Source organism: Enoplosus armatus, chromosome 12 (assembly GCF_043641665.1).
Source record: "Enoplosus armatus isolate fEnoArm2 chromosome 12, fEnoArm2.hap1, whole genome shotgun sequence".
NCBI classification, from domain to species: Eukaryota; Metazoa; Chordata; class Actinopteri; order Centrarchiformes; family Enoplosidae; genus Enoplosus; species Enoplosus armatus.
Window position 1 is genome coordinate 8,636,535 of NC_092191.1, and position 23,741 is coordinate 8,660,275.

Consider the following 23,741-nt stretch of genomic DNA (forward strand, 5'->3'; position numbering starts at 1 on the left):
ACTCTTTCCAACATCAGCCCATGAAGCTCATCAAACAAACTTGTTTACATGGAACCTCTCCATTTAATTCAGTGTTTCCTTTGTTTGCTGTGGCCCGCTGATGTCAGCAGCTTCCTGTCACAGTTAGCGTAGTTGTTTTTATCAATCCAACCATCACGGTGCATCTGCCATCTGTTAGTGTGGCCACAATACACATTGGGGCTGCACAACACTTGTGCCGCTGATGTGTTTTCACTGGAGCCTGCCAGTTTTCCACTACATACTTTGTCCACTATTTGAAACTGCGGTTAGGCCTGTGCCGAATCCCGATGAGCAGCTGTTCACTGAGAGTATCGAAGTTATCACAGACACAGCTCATATCTGTTGTGTTACACTATGGGCCATTTGTGATCTTTGCCTGGGTTTGAATGAGGCCGCACAAAACGCTGAATCATGTTGTCGGGTTGAATCAGGAGATGGCAACTTTCCAGCTGATTTCTCTGGTGGTTTCCATTATTCTGTTTTTGAGAGTGTGTGTTGGAGGGTCTGTACTTTATATAATCTGTTGCAGCCCAACATACACTATACAATCTAGACACTGTATACAATATCAGATATGGCATCAGAAATCTGTGAACAACCACAGCATCTGTAGCAAATATGATGTCACACACTTTAATTACTGTAGTCAGATAAACTAAAATAATCTGGCCACAATATTCTCAGGACAAGTTGAACAGCACTGCACCAGAGTACATCAGTGCTTTTCATGCATTTAATAAAAAGGACAGGTGCTTACCTGGCTGAGCGGGCTCCTATGCTGAAACCCATGTACCCCTCCTGAGGGAGGGAGTCATCCCCCAGCTCTTTGAGGTCCTGAGGCCGCAGGTATTTGTCCGTGTCCCCGGTCATCGCATCCTCACCTGTTGGGAAGGGGGTAGGGGTGAAATCATAACATCCTCATGTTAACTTCAAAAATCCCCAATCCGGACAAAAGAGGCGATGCGGCACCTCAGGAAGAAAAACAAGCCCTCATTGCCGACTCTCACTTATTTGATGATGGTACTTAGAGGAGGCCTTGGATCATTTATCAACACCACTCCGTCGGTAAAGCTAAGATGCCTCACTGCAACTGCATAGGCCACCGCAACTTTTCTTTATGGCTATTCATTTGACTGTGACAGGACAACAACATGAAGCTGGAGCACTGAGCTGTTTCAGAGGTTAGTCAGTGAAATTATTTAGAGAAAGGTGCCATCAGAGGCGGCGGCAAAGCCACTTTGCGGTATATCTGGAGCTCTCCTGTAAAACCAAACGCAGCTCCTTTCACAACACTCAAAGACAGAGAACAGCATACAGTTTAACAGCTACCAAAGCCTGAGCACAATAAGCAGAGAATAAGTAGAAAGCGTACAACCGCACCGCACCTCGATCGGCGGACCGGTGGACGATGACACGCCGGTCAACGAAGCCGGCGGAGCGGCTACAGTGCTTCCCCTTCTCCCTCATGTCCGGCTCTGTCCTGCCTGCAACACTCTGCTCCTTCACCGCAGCCCCTCCCCCTACCTTCAATACTGCCGCACTCCGATCAGACACCAGCACCAGTGTCAAGTTAGGTGACACTAAAAGTAGGGGTTTCCGGTGTTACATTTCAAAATAAAACCAGCGGCGAAGGGGTTTTACACCTGCTATTCAACACTCATGGAACCACGTGACCAAATCGAGCCCCCAAAATCAATATGGTTACAGGCAATTAACATATTCACTTAAAAATTAAAGTTAAGGGAAATATTGTGGCCATGGTTACATTCATATGCTGCCATTGTTTTTCTGTTTTTTTCAGACTACCACATACATTTACAACAACATCAGTGAGTTGCACTTTCTACTGTCTATATCATGAATACAGGCCTATAGAAAGCAATAGCCTATCCTTTAGTAATACTTTCAAATAAATCTAGGCTTGACGTATTATTTTATTCCAGAGTTATTTTATCAAGAAGTGTAGCAATTCTTCTAATAAGTCTACTCATTATCTCTATTTACTCTTCACTATCTTCATTTCCTAGTCTCAACTAATATGAATGCTATGAATATTTTGTATTTATCAGAGTGATGACAAACATTTTGGCATTAATTAACTGCTATATTTTCACATTTGTTGTATTTTTCCCCCAGTGACATTATCAGCAAACTTCTGGAGCTTTCCAAGCCCCGTTGTTCTAAAAACACTGACCCAGAATAATACTCTATGTGTTACTGCTTTTGCCATCAGTTATCCACTCAAGAAGAAGAACATAAATAATAGTAAAGATTTGGAATTCAATACTATGTTGCTGGAATAGTGTTCCATGTTGTGCTTTTATTCTGATTGTAAAAATGATCACCCAACTTCCTGTGTTTTTCTAGCTGAGTCTGTCTGACTTCACACAACTGGAAACAATCGGCTCCCCGCTGCTGTAATAATGTATCACCGTCCCATTCAAGGCTTAGATACCTCATCACACTCACACTCACACCCACACACACCTCCTATTTTATATTTTAAACCTGAAGCATCTGGGACCCTCTCCTTTTCTCTAACAACATGAGTCAAAAACAAAAAATAAATAAATAAATGTCCACAGAAACCAAAAGGCTGAGCTAATTGCCATCCATCTCTTCCACCCACTGGTAGCCAACTAAAAACAATGAAACAGAAAAAGAATAATGAAACTTTACATCGGCTCACTCTTTATGTCTGTCGGTCGATCTTCACACCGGCCATTGAAACTTCCTCTGATGCTCTAACTAACTTACCTTTGTCCAACGCAGCCATATTGATCGCAACTCTTCTTATATTTCCTGAGTTTTTCCTACTTTTTCTAAAGCTCCACAAAACGTCCCCAGCATGAAAAGTAAATCCAGTGAGAAGTGAGGACTCTCAAGTAGTCCATTCAGTGCTTCTGGTGCTGATGGAAAATGTTGCCCTCTCTTCACCCCGCGCACTTAACTCCACTCAGACCAACTTGCGCGCGTTTGTCGCTGATGCGCACATCTCTGCGCAAAGAAATAAAACTCAAACTCCTCAAACTCCTCTAAGTTTTGCGTCTCCTCGCTGCAACAACAGCACACATAGCTGAGCAGAAACAGTAGAAGTCCAAGCCATCTGACACCGGGGTTAATTCTCCTGCGGGCGGCTCAAAAAAGCTCATCTCATTGGATTTAAAGAGAGAAAGTCTCGCTGCGTCCCCGGCTCAACAGCATCCACTGCAAACTCCGGCTGAAGACGGTCTACAGGGGCCGCACTGAGGGTGTTTACCGCTCCGTGGAGAGCACAGTCAGCTGACAGGTCGTTTGAGCAAATGCTTGGGAACCTCAGTGGAGGAGACAGTGACGGAGAGAGGAGGAAGAAGAAAACTCTCTCTGAACACTCCTCCTGCCTTTTCTTCCTCTGTGGTGGAAGTCACAGAGGGAGTCTGGCTGCATGTCAAACTGGGAGTGGGGCTAAAATAATGATGAAATATCTGTTGCAGGCATCATTTCCATTTTTAAACTCTTGAGCAACATTTCTCTGTGTAGTTCTTCCTTCAGCTCTACATGTTGCACACAGTGACTAAAGCTTGCACAAGATTAAGTAAAATTAGAACAATTATGCAAGATGTGTTTGACAGTTAGACCTTCAGTTTACACACACACACAACGCCAACTGTAGTAATAATATCCTCTAAGGACAGTGCTAGAGGGGTTATGGAGATACTGTACACTGAGATGACAGCAGAGCACAACAAGGAGTTAAGTTGCTCTCTAAAGATGGTACAATTAGTGGCAATAGTAGTCTATAGAAAGCATGAGGTGAGCGTGAGATTGCACAAGCAGGCCACACACAACAGCCAGAGACCAGGAGTGACCCGTCACACTAACTCCAACCTATAGCTTAATAGGATTGGCTTCCCACATATAGGATTAAAGAGAGATGTGGAAACTCTTTACGCACTCACGCACACACAGCAAAAACAAAAACATCCTACAAAGATGAAGGAGTGCAACCGCTAACTGAAGCACGTCCGGTGCTGCTGATATTGGGCAAAGTGAATATCAAGGCTGCACTGTACAAATACAATGCTGCTGAATTATGCACACAGTATAAACAGTTTATGTGGAGTATATGAGGCAATGGATACTTGTATTTATAACTGCTGCGTGGTAGTGATAACAGTCTGAATCATACATACGCCAATGAGGATCTTCATCATACAGCTACAGTACAAACTCGTCCATTATCACCTGATATATGTGTGTACGTAACTTGTTGAGTCTAGCTGTATCACCTGACATAGAAACTCCACACGCTCCCGCTGTCTCCTAAGCAACAGCCCATGAACAAGCTCATCAATTTTACAGACCTGTTGGCTCTGTGGTTCCAAAACAAAAGGACAGGAGCGGGCAGCCTGAAACAATGTGACTTGTACCATAAACTTGGCAGCGTTATTTGGCTCTGCAGTGCCACAGCAGCTATTCTGCTGCCAACTATGATATTAGCAACGTTATGTAATTTATTGAGACTTACATACAGTAAAACATGATTATTTCATTGAATGTATGTAGGTCTGTTCATAGCCTGTCATCTGAAATATAAAGGGAGTCACATTGACCTTGTTTTCATTTTCTCACAGCACAACACTCCTTCAAAGAGACTGCAGGGTTGAAGTTAGGATGACACTTCACAAAGTGTCTCTGAGGAGGAGAATCATGCAGTATGAGACTTATGGTGTGCAAGTAGTTAAAAATAACAAACGTGTTTTTAAGCTGCAGTGAAAATAACATCAGCAGTGTCAGTTTGTGCACAGAAACAGGGCACTCAAACCTGCCAGAAAACCAAGACAAGATTCAAATCAATTTGAAAAATTAATGTTCACTGATGGATTTCTTAAGACAAAATGGATGATAGTTTATTATAGCTGAGACTTACAGTCAATAAAACAAAAACAAACCTCACAGAAATAGAAAATCCGCTTTGTCTGACCCTCTTATTGGCTCTTGAGGATGAGGATATTCATCATTTTAATTAATTTTAATTTGACAGTATATCTGTCTGATTCATAGAGTCTTAAACTTAATATCAACTAAAGTACATAACCACATCATTCTGTATAAGTGGAAAGTGTGTGTGTTCTGGCTGTTGAGTGATTTTACTGAGAAACTTTCTAGTGAAAATGAATGCGAAGCTGAACAGTAGTATAGACAAGGCTTGACGGTTAGCGCTTTAACAAGGCAGGTGAGTTCTGCTGTTATGTTAAAGGAAAACAAACACATCAGAGGCAAACTGGTGACAAATACCTTCATCAACATCTGAAAAAGATTCCTCATTGAGAATCTCTGGCACATTGGCCCGGACTGTGTGATTTGGACACACATACAGTGAAACATGCACGTTAATGAAAATGACATCACATTGCACACAGTCACAAGTGTATGGAAATCATGCAGTGTATTGATATTACTTTTTAAAAATTGAAATCAAGTCACAACAATGGTTTTCAAGTATCAATTAATTGAATTTTAGTACTTGATGGCTGAAAATGAGGAGAATGAAGAGAAAACGTAAGCATTCTTCACATACCTTCATCGTCTGACATGTCGAGGAACTCATTCATGGTCTCTGGGACGTTGATTTTGTGTTTTTCTGATGTACTCTGTAAATGTGAAGAGTAGGTGGACACTGAGAGGTTTTGCCAAAAACAGCATTATATTGCTAAAACATATTTAGATTCTGCACAAATACCTGAAACTTTAAACCAGTTCCAAATTAAAAATATGAGTTACAATGCTGTGGTAAGGCTATTACCATTATATTATAATATATGACCATTTGAGTTCACTGTTGATACTCCACTATCACATAACATGAGAGGTTTGTTGCATATTAACACTCCTTGACATCCTAAACTGTATTTTAGTGTTAAAGTCTTATTCCTACATACATTGTTAAAGCATCCAATAATGCCACAAACCCCAAACGTTCCTGCCAGCTCATGGCTGATGTTTTGAAACTCTTTTCAAAAAAGTCATCACTGAGCTGAGAGGAAAATACAGGGATTTAGGGGTGCTGTCATTGGCCATAACAAAATCAGGGAGTATATCTTCAAGATAAACCATTTTGAAAGCGTTGTATCACCTGAAACTCTGTTAATGACAAGTTCAGCATTTACATTCCTACTAAAGTGTGACCTTCACATTTATTTCCTAACATGAACACTAAACTGAAAAGCCGTGGCCCCTGTCACAGTAAGAAGTAATGGTACTGTATGTTTGACGGCCATTTTACCCACATAGCCGACCAGCAAAGGTCCCACAGGCTCCAGATGAAAGTTCAATAGAGACATAAAACAGCAGGGGCCTCTGCACACTGAATAACAAACCAACACAAAGGTGCAGGGAAACGACCTTGATCTTTAAGTTACTTCACTGAAGGTAGAGACCGTTGTGACTAATACACTTTGCTGCTGATTGCGCAGGATCCTCAGTGACCTCTCTGTCCGTCTCTTCACTCCTGTCACCTCTTCATCATCCTACTGCCTCCCTTTCTTTCCCACTTTCACACCCATCTCCCTCCCCCTCTTTCTCCCAGACACGTGTGTGGATCAGATCGCTGTTAGTGACCTGGGCTATTAGAGGAGAAACCTTAAGCTCCAATCTAAGCCCTCTCTCTCTCTTAATCAGGATAACTTCACACATGTGACAGAGCGAGGGTGACTGACTTACTTGCTCGCTGATTTGCAGGCTTCACATACTGACTCCCCTCACAGCTGCTGGCTGACTAGCCAAGTTTTAATATCGGTCACACAATTCAATTTATTGAGCAGCTGTATTGAACTGAATTGTTTTAATATCGGTCACATAATTCAGTTCAATACAGCTGCTCAATAAGGAACCTCTAGTGGTTTTATACATTTTAGTCTAATAGCGACAAATACTTTACATCACTGCAGACAATTTTCTAAAAGCATATCGCAAGCAACCCTCTTAATGCAACAAACAATCATTACTTTCCTAGTAGCTCCTGATTGCAATGCTTTTCGGCAGCTGAATCTGAAATCTTTCAAAATCAGAAAGTCTACTTGCAACTGCATTAACATGTGAAAATATCCCAGTGGCACAACATAGTACATAATAGTGTTCACTGAGATTAATTTGAACTTTTCTCAAGCTAGTTTCAAGTTGATTTTCATACAGTTGAGAAATTTTAATCAATGGCTGCCTGGAAAGCAGGAAATCAATTAAAAAACGTAACTAATTTAATAATTTGTGATATATTAAAGTATATGAAATGTATTAACGTGCTAAAACATGCAAAACCATTAGTATGGCCATTCAAACTTCTGAAATGTTTTTATATGGTCTCATATCATGTTTATTTGGCCTGGCTCTAGTATTCAACCTATTGATTGTTGATGTGATAGAGATTGTGTGCATTTAACCATATGGGATGCCATTGACAGGAAGACAGTGTCTCACCATGGCGGTCAGGTTTTCATCCGTCAAGGGCCTCAGAGTGTCCACCACAGAGATGTACCCGAGACGACAGGCGATGGATAGGGCAGTGTTCCCATTCTGACCAGTGACAGACCGACAGGAAGTTATTCACAGGAGGTGCACAGAAAACACAAAGAGCATTCAGCATTTCATATAAGCTTCAGCTCTGCTGGAGTGTGTGTGTGTGTGTGTGTGTGTGTGTGTGTGTGTGTGTGTGTGTGTGTGTGTGTGTGTCTGTGCCAGTGTGTTTGTGCACTGACCACGGTGAGATCGTTGGCCGAGGCCCCGTGCTGAAGCAGCAGGTTGATGATGTGGGTGTGGCCCTGCTGAGCTGCCTGGTGTAGAGGAGTGTACCCGTTCTGGACAGAGACACACAAAACAGTCAGGGAAAGAGAGGAAATATCATAATATATTTGTATGTATACATTTGTATGTAAAGGAAAATCTACACAAAAACAGTAATACAAGACTGAGCATGTGAGTGTGTGTGTAGGTGGGCGCATGAACGTCTGTGGGTGAACATGTGTTTCTCTACCTTGGTTTTGCCATTGACTCTGGCATTATTCTGCAGCAGGAAGTTTGCCATCTTTGCGTTGCCATAGTGACAGGCCACGTGCAGCGGAGTGTAACCCATCTGCATGAAGGAAAGTAGATGGAGGAAGAGACACAGACATGAAAGTGGGAGCAAATGAAAATAATATAAATATATAAATATAGTTACAGATGCTGACTGAAAGAAAAAACTAATGATTTATATGTGAAAAATACATTTTCCTCTACTTCTTAGCATGCTATCTCTGATTCTAAACATAACTTCAAAACTGCATCGTATTTCATGCCCTCGTTGAATTATGAGTATGGTGCATAATGTAATGGAGAAGATAAGTGTGTGAATAACCTTTTTGCTGTAAACAACTGTCCTGTCAGCACAAATACACACACACACAAACACACGCGACATAACCTTGCGTAAGTTCAACCTTCAGCTACAGCACCTTTGTCTCAGTGAACGTGAGCAGCCTTTTATACGTGATGTGTGTTTGTGTGTAAGTGAATGTAACTGACAGAGTGTGACTCCATATTAAAGCATGTATGTGCTCATGTGCATGTTTGTGTGTGTGTATGTTTGCTGCAGTGTGTGGTGCATCCATAAAGACATGAACACCTTCCACTCAGGTATCAATCCTTTATTTATGTAGCACCTGAGACGGAACGAGCTTGGACGAACGTGTGTGTGCCCAGGAGTGTGTGTGAGAGTGTTTTTCCGATGCCATGAAAACAGGAAAATCCGGTTAAAATAGAGAAAAAAATCACAAAGACAAGCATATGCAGCAAAGATAATGATGCGTGTAAATGAAAGATTATGCATCAAACTTCAACTACAAAAAGAGGTTTAAACACTCTCATCTGTGTGTGTATTTACAGTGTGTGTGTGTGTGTGTGTGTATTATCCGAGAAAGATTTACCTTTGTTTGTGGGTTGACATCAGCCCCATGGTTGAGAAGGACTTCTGCAACATTGACCTTGTCCTCCTGAGCTGCTAAGTGGAGTGGTGTAAGTCCGCTCTGTATATGCGTAAAGGACAAACACAAACATGTGTGAACACCCAAAAAAATTTGTTATAGTGGGGGCACATAACAGGACTGAAACATGCTATCTCTCTCAGGAAACAAGCTGCTGCAAACTAGTTTCAAAAGCCTTAAGATCCATTTGTTTTTCTACCTGGTTAAGAGAGACAGTTTAATATGCTAATGATGACGCTAGTGTTTAAGTGTTTATGTATATTTAAAAAATGGTCATTAAGGTGGTACAAGCAAGGATTATTAACACTTTTTTGGTAACTGAACACGCTGAGGCTACGTCACCGATTTCACCTTATTGCACACGTTGACGTTAGCGTTCTTGGCCAGCAGCAGTGACACCAGGTCCACGCTGCCCTCCTGCGCTGCCAGGTGAATGGGGCTGATGCCTTGCCGCGTCACCGCATTGGTGTCGGCGCCGTACTCCAGCAGTGTGGTCCCAATGTCCATTTGGTTCTTCTTGGCAGCAATGTGGAGAGGTGTGTAGCCATTCTGAGACAAAAAGGATGCAGGGGTTAAGAGGTTGGATTGAGCTTTTCTTCTTCCAGGATTTGATGATTGGTGTATTATTCTATCTATTTCATTGTACTGAGAATTGGCCAGTTATGCTCAGTGTTACATAAAAAGATTTTAATTAGGTGTCTCCTTCTATAATGTATTTTATTCCATGCTGAATCAAAATGGAATTCACTTTATACATTATAGAAAACTTTTTTTCTGCACTGGAAGGACCCAATCTTGAATCAAGACCCTGATATGAAGCTAAATAAAGACCTTCTACCAAAAAAAGACGTTTCAGTAGTTCAGCAAAAGTAGTTCTGCAAACACAGAAGTAATACAGAGTAATAAAGTGTTGGTCAGTACAGAAAAGTCACGATGCAGAGATTTGACCAAAAATGTGATCAAATTTAACATTTTGCATCTCAACATACAATGCATTTAGTCATGACACCATCTATAGTCATGTAACTGGATTTGACAGAATGGTCTCAACTGTGGATTGACAGATGATATAATTATAATTAAATAATAGTTAGTAATGGACTTTCAATTAGAATCATGACGGCTGGTGTACCAAAAATATTTTGTCTGTCGTCCAGTAAATACTATTTAAAATTATCTTTTTAAGGGACAAGTACAAAAACCACTCCTTGAAGACGAGTGTGAATGAACGTCTGAGACCTCCGACAAAAGCTTTCTCTCAGCTGGCTGAACACATATGGAACAATAATACAGCAAGTTCCCATATGAGACACAGAATGAACAGACAGGGGAGCAGCTGAAAAGTCAGTATTCTGACATTCCTCACTTTGGTCACCATGGAGAGGACCTACGAGACAGCATAATACTAAAGACGGCATTCAAATACATTTCCCTGTTAGGAACCTCCCTGGTGGTAGTGTGAGCTGCAGGTGGGCTTTATTCAACTCTCTGGGAAGCCTTGAGGTCCACAGAGGGGTGGGGTGATTTTAACTTAAATGAGGTGAATGTGAAGAAAGAGTTATATATATTTCCCAGGTCTCTGTGTCATCACTGTGTCACTGTGTTCGGCAAAATTGAGCTCTAGAATTGAAAACTCAAACGCTATTTCCAAACTGTCCTCCTCCTTTGAATCAAATTCAATTTAATTTCTTGGATTGTTTATAGCAAGATTTATTTCAGGAGTCAAAATCACAATTTCGGATCCTCCTGTCTGAGACCAGAGATATGACACTGCTCGTATTTGTGTGTACAAACACTTCTAGACAGTTCCTCTAGTACGCACAGATTCACCCCTTTCAAAAAGCACTTAAATTAGACCAAGCACACCCACTTTAGCACCCAGCCAAATGAAAAACAAATTTATAGGGGAAGAAACTGAGAGAAAGGGAGGCAGGAAGGAATGACTAAGAGTGTGGGAGGGAGGAAGGAAAAATAAAGGAATAAATAAAGACAGATACAGATGAAGGGAGAGAGAGAGCGAGCAGGGGATAGAGTGACAAAAAGGAAAGACGGGCGAACAAGGATAAATTAGCTTTACAAGCTTTGGTCTCCTCTTGAAGGATGTCTGTCTTGAATGTCAGTTGGCGGTCCAGCCAAAAACATTTCCTGCCATATTTTGGTTGCCAGTTCTGCTCATACTTCTTCTGTGGTTTTGACAGACTACCAAAGCCGAGCAGGAGACTGACCACAACTTGACCACATGTCACTGACCATGTGTGTTTGTGTTTGTCTGACATTTCAACAAGCGCAGTAACTAAAGTGCTTTTTTGTTTTCTGCTTTTTATTGGGAACATGCAAAATTTACAGCTATGGAACAGACTTCACAAAAGGGGGGTGGTTTGAAGTAGTGATGAACTCTGGAGTAATTTATGGCATGCATAACACATCACCAGTTCATTCACATGCGCTCTCCAGTTTTGTTTTATGAGAAATATGAAAATATAGCATCCAGTAAACCACCAAGCCCAATATGCTGACAGTATGAGCTAGTAGAGCGGTTTCAAAGACTTTGCTGAGGTCAAACAACATCAGAGACTCGACAAGATGGAATGGGAGAAAATGGGTGAGCATTAGATCTTGAACAGATGTACATTACATACAGAACATTGTTAATGGTCTGAGATGGCACTGAGGGCATATGCCAGGTGAATGCATTGTAGTATGTGCGTTAATGCGTGTTTGTGTGGATACCTTGGCGGCAGCATGTGGGGAAGCTCCCTGATCCAGCAGCAGAAGTGCAACTCTCTGATTATCGTAGTGAGCAGCTACATGCAGTGGAGTTAGCCCGCTCTAAAAGACCCACACACACACACACACACACACAGACGCGCGCGCGCGCACACACACACACACACACAAGCATGCAACATGAGACCAGGTTAGATCACTGAACACACACAAGCAAACACACTGATAAGTTAAATGAAAGAACCAAACCAACATAATGTATAGGCATAAAGGGAGATGGATCAAATTGATGGAAGAGAGTTAATACAGGAAACAGTTTAGAGCAACAACTTCATGCTGAAATCTAGAAGAAGAAGCTAAGGGAGGATGATGGAGCATGTCTTCACTGGCCTATGAAACATATCTCAAACTTTCGTCAATTATTTTTTAATTGTTTATTTAACTTAAGTAGGAGAATTTTCTCAACCCATGCAGGAACACTTAGAGTACTCCACTGATGTAGCATCGAAAAAAAAGGGAAAAAAAGGATCAAAATCGATGTGAGAGCCACAGATATCGCCTTTTTTATTCCACATTGGAATTTTCCTGGTCAAAATGTGGCGCCTACAGTACCCACAACACAACTCAGCTGTCAACAGTTTGGTCAGGGATTCAGCTGTCTAATGTAGCCTCGAGCCGCGAGCCTCAAAGAGAGACGAGGAGCAGGCTACTGAGGTCTGGTAAGCTCACTTCTTTCTACCTCCCTAACCCTAACCCTCCACACCAAGACCTGTAAACAGACTTTGATCAGTAAAATCAGTGGAGTTCCCCTTTAATCCTTCATTTTATCTGAAAAAATTTAAAAGCACCAAAATTGGATACAGATTGCTGACGATGATGAGACAATTAATATGTATTTTTTTAGCAGTAGAAGAAAGAGTAGAAGTATTAGAGTGCTAGCAGCAGCAGTAGCAGCATGTTGCTGTTATTGTTTTGATTTAAAGATCCCCTCCAGACTCAGCAACCAGGACTGAGTCACCAGGATGTTCACGGAGCCACTGGAATGTCCCATGTATTTAACAAACACTGTTAACTGTCCTGGAGAGGCTTATTCACAACGTCATCATCTTTCTTCTCATCGCTAAAGAAAATTTATGTGATTAAACCGCAATAAAACCCTGATTTTGTGTTTAGACTCAGTATTACAATGGGACTGAGTTTAACGTGACACCACCAAGCAGTGCTTCATTATCATACCTGGCTGCCATTATGTTAAATGCTCTCAGATGGTGGCACAGGCACACACACACACTGCTAATCAGTGCCAGTAGGCCTGTGCTGCGTAAAGTGTGTCAACATGTGTGTGTGTGTGTGTGTGTGTGTGTGTGTGTGTGTGTGTGTGTGTGTGCACGTGTATACAAATGTGTTTGTACAAGGGTGCATGTGGAGGTGAAATGAGTGCATGTCATCAGGGGAATAAAAGCAAATCTACCCAGAAGGTTTTTGCAACAGGACAAGCATCTCTTGGCGGTGTTGTCCTGGGATCAGTCCTAAACCTGCCTCTCCTCAACAACTACAACCACCCCCGCCACCCCCCGTGTCCAGCTGCATCTTGGAAAATACAAGTCCAAAAGGTATCTGTTTACTCTCTTAGAGACAGGTTGGATAAGGGCAGGCGACAGAAAGACTTGCAGAATGATAAATGGTCGCAGTATCTGAATGACTTCCTGATTTTGGCCAGATCTCACCAGAAACGTTGACTTTATAATTCTTTACAAAGCTTCAGGATAACTGAACAGCTGCACATGTATAATTTCTTCTTGATGTTCTTTGTTGCTTAACTGCTAATAATCCCATTGGCTGTTTTTAACATTTTTCCGAGCGCTTCTCTTTTATGTTCACAGGAATTTTGAAGGATTATTTGAAAACTATGGCTCTGATCCTGTCACGCCTCGTTGTTGGTTGCTTGTAATGATGATGTATAAATCTGAGTTTATATTCCTGTTGCCTTCATTTTCCTCTGCTCTGTGTAGGGGTATCCTCTGCTGCCTTATATGTGGAGTCATTTCTGTGCCAGGCACCTCCCTCCTCAGACAGCTCGTGTTTTCCAGCATTTGAAAACACCCTTACATGTTGGTCAGGATTAAGACTGCCTCCCTAAAGTGTGCACAAGGCCTCTCCTCTTTTTTTTTTATAGACATCTCACCTTTCCAGCAGCATCAGGCGCAGCTCTCTTCTGTAGGAGGAGACTGGCCACCTCCATCTTTCCATACTTTGCTGCTACATGCAGGGGACTGAACCCTTTCTGTTGAACACAAAATAAGATACATCATCAAAATGCAAGAGAGTGGAGAGAGCATGGAGAGGAGGAGTAGAGATGGGTATTCAAACACTAAGGGAATGTTTGTGTTGTTTTAGGTCCCTTGCTGGCCTGGGGTCAAGCTTTTCTCCATAACAACATAGTTTCTCACATAGTTGTACAGAACTCATCTAAATGATTAAATATCCTTTTTTACTTCAAAACCTAAATAAAGAAATTAAGGATTTGTACATAACGTGTCTGTAGCAGCACAACTATAACATGAACTTACAGTAACAGAGATTCAGTTTTTACTCAGACTGAAAAATGATGGTGCTCAACCAATTCGAGGCCCATTTAGTTCATTATCAAACAGACAGCTACAGTCATTTTACTTGAATATTTTTTCTTTGGATAACGTTTGACACACAACATTATAATTCAAAGGCATATATTGTTACACTAATATATCTGTTGCAGAAGAAGTTCAACATTGTGAAAAGTTTTTAAATTAAGTTAAATTGATTTTTAACTATTATAAATTAGCTTAATTAACTACATTAAAATGTACAGTGACCTATAAATGAATATTATCTGCGTGTGACTAATGTAGTTATAGCAACACATGAACATAACATTATTTCAAGGTATGTGATACCCTGAGAAACTAAGCCAAAGGCCCTCATTTCCTCATGTATCCCAGATCTATAAACGGCTGCTGTATAATGTGATCATGTTAATCTTGGCTTCCTTCCTGTGTGTATGGGAAGATATTTAAAGACATTAGGTCATATTTTCCAGAGGAATGTGGGACTTCGGCAGATTCCCATTCCACGCTCTGAAACACACGACCTCATTTGTGTGATTGGTTAGTATTCATACAGCTTATACAGTAAAGGATCATTTTAGAGAAGATAGGCTGCTGGATAGAAAAGTTAGTTTTAAAAGCTTTACAATGTAGGCACTTTAATGATAAACTTGTTTCATAAACATCACAAATGGGTCAATTCATGGTTTCTATCCCCCAATTCCTCTGTTCCCAGATTAGTGTGACATCATTTCGTTGAACAGCTGACTCAGATGATGATGTCCCAAAAGATGCTGTGTGTGTGTGTGTGTGTGTGTAAGAGAGAGAGAGCGAGCATTGGCACCATGGGGTTTACCCTTCATTAATCTGTTCCACTGACAGAGGTCACCTTCAAACACAGCCCCCAGCAACATATCACACACATGCACAATCTAATTCCTTAAAGTCCTCTCTACGTCTCTTTTTGACCTTCATCTGTGCAATTAGTCATATGTGAAACCAACACCGCCAACAATTGACATTATCCGTCCACGGTGGACTGCAGGGATGAAAAGAAATGCCCCAGAGGTAAAAAGAAGTCTAATACTACCACTGACCTGAAGGTGAACACCGTGAAACTGATGTGAGTCCACTATCTGACAGAGCCTTGTAGACAGGTTATTGGTCTCATAACTGGAGACTATGAATGCTTCTGTATTATATTTCAGCAGCAACAAACTCTGAATAAAAAACATTACAAGACAAGCACCATGGCGGATATTGGAAACAGAGACTGGTGCCCACTAGTGGAGATACATGGCATTGAAATAATGAAAATGGTCTGCTCTGTGACTCTTGTTTCTTCAGATGTGTGTGTTTGATTGTATGTGATGTCGTGTGAAAAAGACATCCCACTATATTACTTCATGCATTGAAATAAACTCAGCACCCCACCCACCTTAGTCGAGGAGGAGAGTGAGGCTCCGTTCTCAAGCAGCATGGCAGCAACATCCTGGTGTCCTTCGCGGGCAGCCAGGTGAAGGGGGGTGTAGCCTGAGGTGGTGGCAGCGTTGGCGGAGGCACCGCACTGCAGCAGCTGTTGGACGATGTCGACTTTCCCCAGCCGACTGGAGATGTGCAACGCTGTCTGGTCATCCTGCAGAGAAGGAGAAAGTGACTTTTGGCCCACTATTTTATCATTGTATGTTTCTTCTCCCCGACACAGTGATTGATAATGAGGCTCAGTGTTCTAACCTTGGATTTGGTCTCCACCTTGGCTCCGTTCTTCAGCAGGTATCGAACTACGTCTGCCTGGCCTGCCCTGGCTGCCATGTGGAGAGCTGTCTCACCTCGCTGGAAGGCACAGAAACGACAGTGACAGTGGGAACTTTCCATATGCAATGATTTGAACTGTGAACAGGAAGATATATTTGAAAAAAACACGTATTTCTAACATGTAACAGCACATTGCAAATAATTCACTCACTACGTTGGTCGTGTTGGGTGATGCCCCGTGGTGTGTCAGTGCGTGGACGATGTTTTCATGGCCCATAAAGGCTGCCACATGGATGGGCGTCAGGCCAGACTGTAGAGAAACAGATATGAGATACGTGAAACATTATACTAAATATCAAACCTTAGCAAAGTGCAAACAAAGACAAGCACTATTAAAAGTAATTAAGTCGTAATGTATAACATGGTACAGTTCAGAATAGCTGAAAATCAGTACAGTTTAAAGACACCACTTCTAGTGCCAAGTGCTGAAAGGTAGAGTCAAGCAGAGAAGAGTAAATATGGTCCAGTCTGGTGTAGTACCTCAGTGACAGCCTGGATAGATGCTCCATGTTTAAGCAACAGCTCCATCACTTTCACTCTGTTCTTCTTGCAGGCAATGTGAAGCGGAGTGAAACCATTCTGCACACAGAGAGAAAGAAAATAAACTCTCAGTGTAAAGCTCCATACTCTAGTATCTTCACTGACATCCAGTAAGAGCTGAACTCTCCACTGTCACAAAACATCTGCGACTGTGTCACTGCTTTTATTAGGCTGATAAGGGGAAGCAAATGATCCGCCAGGAAATGAACTTGCGATGCAGAAAATGTCAGATGTAAACTACAAGGGTGAAAAAGAATCATTCTGTCTCTCAATTCTTCTACTCCTTCTCAAATACTGATTCTTAGAAAGAATCTCTTTTTTATCCCTCTGTGTCAGTTTTAAACAGACCACCTCTGTAACCAAATGCCATACAATGCAATGGTAAAATTGTTTTTTCTTTGCACATTTCCTCTATTAACTTAATTCATTATTTATGAAGGGATCCTTCTTTTTGCCAAGCATAACATCTGAATGTGCAGAATTTGTACCCAGAAAATGATCAAATATAAAATCAAAAATAGTGTCTTTCAGAGACTAGCCACAAACAATGTCACTATTAATCTAGTATGTTCCTTCAAATATTATCCTTCTGATCATATCTATTTGACACTTGATTATTCTCTTTATGTTTTATCTACTTTATCTCTAATATTAATTTGTAGTCTATGTTTTATGTTCTGTGTGCTGCTGCTGTCTTGGCCAAGGGATAAAAGACATTCTTCATCTCAGTGAGGCACTTTACCTGGATAAATAAAGTTATATATTATATGTAACTTGTGTCCCTCCCACCCTTCGTTCACCCCTTCGTCCTTACCAGAGCCTTGGCGTTGGGGTTGGCCTTCTTGTCCACGATGAGCTTGGCCACCTTGTAGTGACCACAGTGGGCAGCAACGTGCAGCGCCGTCAGGTAGTCGTTGGTGACGTCGTCCACCGGCACGTCATGCTGGAGCAGGAGCTGGACGCAGTTCAGGTGGTCCCCCTGAGTGGCCATGTGGAGCGGTGATAGACCGTTCTATAGTGGGGGGGAGAGAGGTAAAGAAAGAGAGAGGGGGGGAGAGAAAGAGAGAGGCAGACAGAGAGCGAGACAAAGAGAGACAAACACACACGCAGACGGACACATAGACAGATGGACAGACAGACACAGTAAGTTAGGGCGTGGCCATGCGCTGCACAGAAATACTGTGAAGGAAGTTGTTGAGACGGTTACAGAAGCATTGTTATAACGAGGTCATTACAACAATGTCTCGTTTTGTTACACTGGTCGTCCTGCGCGGTCAAACTGTGGGGCTACGCAGCGGAGACAGGCTGTTCTGGAGAGGTCGCACAGACGTTATGGAGACAATGCGACAACACTACAGCATCAACAACAGGCCTGCTATCTGATTGGACAGACTTCCAATTGCTCTGTGTGGTTAGGAAAGCTAGTTTATACAAATATCTGTATTACAATGTTATTATTATTATTATTATTATTATGTGTAACAGTTTCAAGTGAAATGTGATCTATTCTATTTTATAAATAAATATGTAGCTTGTGTTTGTGACACTTCCTTTCCTATTCTGAGCTAAGCAGCGCCTCCTGAATTGATCGTCCCAGTAACTACCTTGGTCTTGGACAGGAAAGGAGCTCCTCGGTCGAGTAGGATTTCTACCACCTGCTCGTGCCCGCTCCTCGCCCCACAGTGAAGAGGTGTCAGCCCATCCTGAAGAAGGAGAAAGACAGCAAAGGAGTTGATAAATAACAGGAAACAAATCTTTGGAATGGGTATAATGGTTTGCAGTATTGTTGCAATAAAATTGAGAGACAGATGCCTGACTTCACACTGCAATAGTCAAATCTAGATGAGGACACAGGCAGCAAACACCACAGATTAAGGGACTTTTATGGAGTTTTTCCCACTGATTCGGACACCTATGCATACTGGGGAATAGATGCATGCGTGTGGAAGACAGAAGAGATAGCCTGATGCACTTTTTTTCCCCAATACAACCAGAATGGAAAATTTGGTCTGCAACAGAACATATCATTCAGCCTCATGTGCTTCATTTCTGGATGTCTTATAGTTTTCTGAGGACAACTGGGTCCACGGTCTCACCTTGGTCTTTGCATCAATTTTGGACCCTCTGTCCAGCAGCAGCTTGACCATGTTGCTGTTGCCCCTTTTTGACGCCACATGAAGTGGCGTGATGTCATTCTAAACAAAAAATAGGAAATTGGTGTTATGATTCAGCTGTCAATTTAGATGTAATGGTTCATTATTTACACAAAAACTAACGTTATTCATGCCTGTCTATAATTAAACTGAATTAATTCATTAGACAACACGTAATCTTATAGACTGTAAATAGATGTAATGCTTTTATTTCTAGTTGGTCTGCTCTAATACAAACCCTACACTCTCCTTATTAGGAGTACACAGTCTGTAATTATCAAACAGTTTGTAGAACAGCTAAATTGTTTAATCCCATATATCGCCACAGCTGTATGACTCTTTGGATCTAACCTGTAATCAGTGTCAAAAAGCAGCAAACACCAACACTCCTTCACACACTAGCTGATATAATTACAGGCCACTGTTGACTCTGGTTAGCTAATGTCTAATGTGGAAACAAACATGTTTTTAATGGCACCCACTCATGCATTACAATGTAAATATCACAGTAAATAAATAGTAATCATACTCATACTATTATATCAAAACAACAGAGTGCAGCCTTGTAAAGTGATGCACCTTTATGAACACTGAGAGGCACATCAGCTAACGTACCACACACACACACTGCTGTTTGCTTCATTTAAAGGACAGCAGGGAATGTGTTTCCTAATGCCCACTTAAAATAAATGATAATGATGCCCCTTGCTAGTTGGCATTCTTTATAGTGTGTAACCCTGAGAATGTACACACAGCGAAGTGCAGACCAATACACTGTGCTTTACTCACTTAAAGTTTTCAGCGATCTAGCATTCATCAGGGTGCTGTCTGATGTTTTTTCTTAAATACAGTCCATTAATCAATCATGTGATACTACAGATACTAAGTATAGGAAACAGCAATACCATCATCTCCATTTTTTAATACAAAGCAGCCAATTCTGTACTCTTTCAACCTCATTTTTTAAGAGGCACAATACTCAAATGTCTTCCATGTCTTTATATTTATGAACATCCCTAACCAATTTCAAAGTCAATCTGAGGTTGACTTAAAACATCAATCCTTCAACAATATTGTTTTCAAAAACACCTGCTCTCTGACAACAAAGATAATCCAGTGCACTGTCTAGCTTCTCATTTAACCCTTTCGAGGTTAAATTGTCCAATTCAAAAACCCAGAAAGCTTCCCTCTTAACGAGTAATTGAAAGAGACGCTTTCTTGATTCATGTATATTTAAAGGAAGAGACCAGATTCATTTCTATGAAACGTGCTGCAGTGTAAGTCATGCAACGTGTTTTAATTTTGATGGTTTACAGTGTCCCCATTGTTATTATTTATTAATGCTTAAAGAGAGAGCTTAACAACGCATTACAGTTCATGTGGGTGTATTTGGTTTCGCAGAACTTTTTCTCTCTTGTAGTAGCAGCAGCAGCAGCAGCATGTGCCTTCTCCTCTCAACGCCAAGTCTACACGCATTTGTGTCTTCAGTTGATGCTCTCACCCTGAGCGGCTCATACTACATGCAAACTGTAGAATGGGTTAGCGTTCATATATGGCTAAAATTGAGGAGAGCAATGAATACAATAGGCCTTTTTCACAGAAGACATTTTGACATGTCACAGTGGGAAAAACACAGGTATAATTTATACACCTCTGGGGATTGAGGGACTGCTCAATAACAAGTCATGGAAACTTAAACTACTGTTTCACAGCTGTGAAGGATCATTGTTTCAGCATATCTAGCATTATACACCTTCACTCTTGTTTACCTTGAATGTCGGTAATACCCCCTCCCAAACAGCAGAGGGCAGAATAAACTCACCCGCGCCATGAAGTCCACAGCAGCCCCTCGGTTCAGGAGAAGCGTGGCCACGTTAATGTTGCCATAGTGAGCCGCGATGTGGAGGGGGGTGAAACCACTCTGAGGATTGGAGAAAGCCGTACGACACACACATGCAAACAGACAAAGCACACACATTACATTACAAACTATGAAACACACCACGCATGTACAATTCAGTGTAGACCTTGAGCTTTATAGCAGCCTACACAGGCCTATGGTTGACGTACACAAGGACACACTCTACTATACACTGTTACACTAACATCTGACTTTCCTCACGGTGGCAGAGAAAGTGCTTTTATTGAAGCATCAAACATGGGGCCAATGGTATGCTGACAACTAGGGGTGGGTTTTAGATTCAGTATACCATATGGGCTTCTATGTGCTTTCATGACACCGAAATATTACACTATCACACTGGCAAAGTAAAGTTAAACTATATAGGCTCGAGTGTTAATATACACATATCCAGTTTGACAGATGTTATTTAGAGGTAATTACCGGTAATCTATGTCATCTCATTTACAACATCCTGATACTTTTAGTGCGCAAAAATTGTCCTGCAAATGAAACTAATGTATATTTGTTAACCTCTTGAATGAAAGTAATTTCCTGGCAAAACCCCTGGCTTAGTGAGCAACAGCTGTCAAAGCAACAAAAGGACACTGGAAACAATCTGTCCAATGAGTGAATGAATCTCACATTAAACTATCTAATCATTGGAATCCCAATTTCAAATAACCAATAATCCAGTGGAGAGCAGGTGTCCCAGACATGTGTATCCACTCTGCTTATATCTGGTGTTTAAAAAATAAATCCCAACCAAAAACACTACAACTAGGAACAATTTCAAAACATATTTTTACAATTAAAATAATATTAGGAAAGTAACATAACCAAAAACTTAAATGAACCACAAAAATCTTTTTATAGTCAATCTGTGGACATACAGTGAGGTAATCTCATGTGCTTTTTTTAAAATAAAATCTGCAATAACACTCTTCCGTCTTCCAGCAGAGTACTATGTAAATCTGTTTACACAGATGCAGGAGCCTCAGATCAACAAAGCCATCGATGAATCATACCAGATAACTGGCCAGCCTGCCAAAGCCAGAAACAATGCCAACCAAAATAGGCACACACAGAAGGTGGCCACCTGACTTTGGTGTGACGAAGGGGCCCTTGTTACCATAGAAGCGGTGTTGAGGTAGCTTGTTGCTTTGGTCCCATGCAAAATGCTTTAGGTGTAGGGGTTGAGGATTAGAAGTACTAACATCAATATAGGGTAGACTAGTAAACTAATTAGACTAAGTGTCTGTTGCTAGAAGGCTGGGTTCCTTTACAGCTCAATGGGGATTTGGTTGCCATGCAGGTTATGGACAAACTGCTGCTTTTCAATGTATGATAACCACTTTTCATGCTAACACGGGTTATCGTGTTAATTAGTTTCATGGACGGACTGTGTCACGACACATTAGGACAACATTTTGTCAACAGTCACAAATAATTTGCCAAAAATAACAGCCGAAGCTTTAAGCTTTGGACACCATGAAACCATTAGAATGAAGTAACACCTTGATACCCAAGCCTCCAGCCTCAGGGTTTCCTAAATCAGAATTAGTGAAACATGCGCAATTACTCTGATTTTCTCTATGACTAGAGATATCCACTACGTGAATGAAGCGATGGAGAGGAAGATGAGATTACGTTAAGATGGAAAAGGGGGACGTGACAAAGGGCTGCAGAAACACTACTGCATCAAGTCAGGGGCACTGAAGTGTTTGTTGTTTTTATCAGAGTTTTTATGAGCTGCAATGGAGAGACTACATAATGTACAGAGTAGAGGTGTACCTCTGTTGTTCTATTCACCATCATCTACAGAGTCAGCCAAGAGAGGAGAAAATGGGCAGTTAGTGAGCAAAAAACAGAAAAGGGCCTCCACTGACATGAAGTGGAGAAGCAGAGAGAGGGAGAAGGAGCTCAGTACAAAATAATACAGTCAGTATTGATGGATACGATTCTCAGTTTGAGGAAGATGTTCTCAAACTGAAATACTCCAGGATGATCATACAGTATCTGAACATTTTCCAAGTATATAGTACTTGTTGTCCTGTTCAATAATGTGATTAAATATATGCAAACTTGCTCAAAAACAAACAAAAATATACTTCTGTTCCTTTTCCCTTTCTGCCAAAAATAGCATCAAAAGCAAATTTAACCAAGAAAGAAAGAGAGAAAAAGGCAACAAGAAACACAACCTGACAAAGAAAACCAAAGGCATCAATAATAAAAGAAACAATTAAACAATCAAAGAAGAAAAGAAAAGAGATAAAAAAACAACAACAACAAAGCAACCAACTGAAGATGCACCACCAGGGACTGGCTGCATCACGGTTGTCACTCACCTTGGACTCGACGTCCGCGTTGTGGTCGTTCTGCAGGAGCAGGGCCGCGGCCTTGGTGTCATCCTTGCGGGCAGCGATGTGCAGGGCAGGCAGGCGTACCTTGCCCTTTGTATCGTTCTCCAGCAGCAGGGAGACCACCTGGTCATGGCCCTGCTGAAGGGCCACCGCCAAAGGGGTGAAGCCATCCTGCATATGAGGAGAGAGAAGGATGGATGAGATGAGCAGGTTTGGAGCAGGTTATGGAGAGATGGTGCTTCAATATTACATTTTGCTGAATTGTTATTTTGCTGCAGGCATAGAGGAAAGCAATGCAAGACCCCTGAGTACAATGGAAAAAAGGTATAATGCATGTGTTATTAATTATCCAATGAATTCAGGCTTTTCCTTTTGTTTTAAAAGACAAATCTTTTTAGTCTCAGAACTAAATAAAACATTTAATCGGTTATGCATAAATGAAAGACAAGGTCACTAAAAAAAGCTAAATTGATGGGAAACACAAGGGCAACAGTAACAAGTCAAACTGCAAACATTGTTTTATAGTGACAATTTTTTACCAGAAACAAGTCAGAGCTAACCTTATGATTGTAACTGGATATTTTTTATATTAATGTCACCACTATCAAATCTCTTGTTTCAGTTTCACATGGTTCTTTGGG

General features: G+C 41.3%; 1 protein-coding gene across 1 annotated transcript in view; it reads right to left on the reverse strand.

Moving 5' to 3' along the window:
- Positions 1–23,741, reverse strand: part of LOC139293908 (ankyrin-3-like) — a 94,285-nt gene that overhangs the window by 33,787 nt on the left and 36,757 nt on the right. The window contains exons 6-24 of the mRNA XM_070915576.1: positions 23,086–23,271; positions 20,660–20,758; positions 18,781–18,879; positions 18,289–18,387; positions 17,499–17,696; positions 16,625–16,723; positions 16,296–16,394; positions 16,064–16,162; positions 15,768–15,965; positions 13,930–14,028; positions 11,748–11,846; positions 9,369–9,566; positions 8,961–9,059; positions 8,030–8,128; positions 7,755–7,853; positions 7,477–7,572; positions 5,582–5,654; positions 5,299–5,355; positions 779–902 (exon numbers count right to left, since the gene is read on the reverse strand). Of these exons, the coding sequence (XP_070771677.1) occupies positions 779–902; positions 5,299–5,355; positions 5,582–5,654; positions 7,477–7,572; positions 7,755–7,853; positions 8,030–8,128; positions 8,961–9,059; positions 9,369–9,566; positions 11,748–11,846; positions 13,930–14,028; positions 15,768–15,965; positions 16,064–16,162; positions 16,296–16,394; positions 16,625–16,723; positions 17,499–17,696; positions 18,289–18,387; positions 18,781–18,879; positions 20,660–20,758; positions 23,086–23,271 (2,219 nt within the window). The remainder of the gene's footprint in view (positions 1–778; positions 903–5,298; positions 5,356–5,581; positions 5,655–7,476; positions 7,573–7,754; positions 7,854–8,029; positions 8,129–8,960; positions 9,060–9,368; positions 9,567–11,747; positions 11,847–13,929; positions 14,029–15,767; positions 15,966–16,063; positions 16,163–16,295; positions 16,395–16,624; positions 16,724–17,498; positions 17,697–18,288; positions 18,388–18,780; positions 18,880–20,659; positions 20,759–23,085; positions 23,272–23,741) is intronic.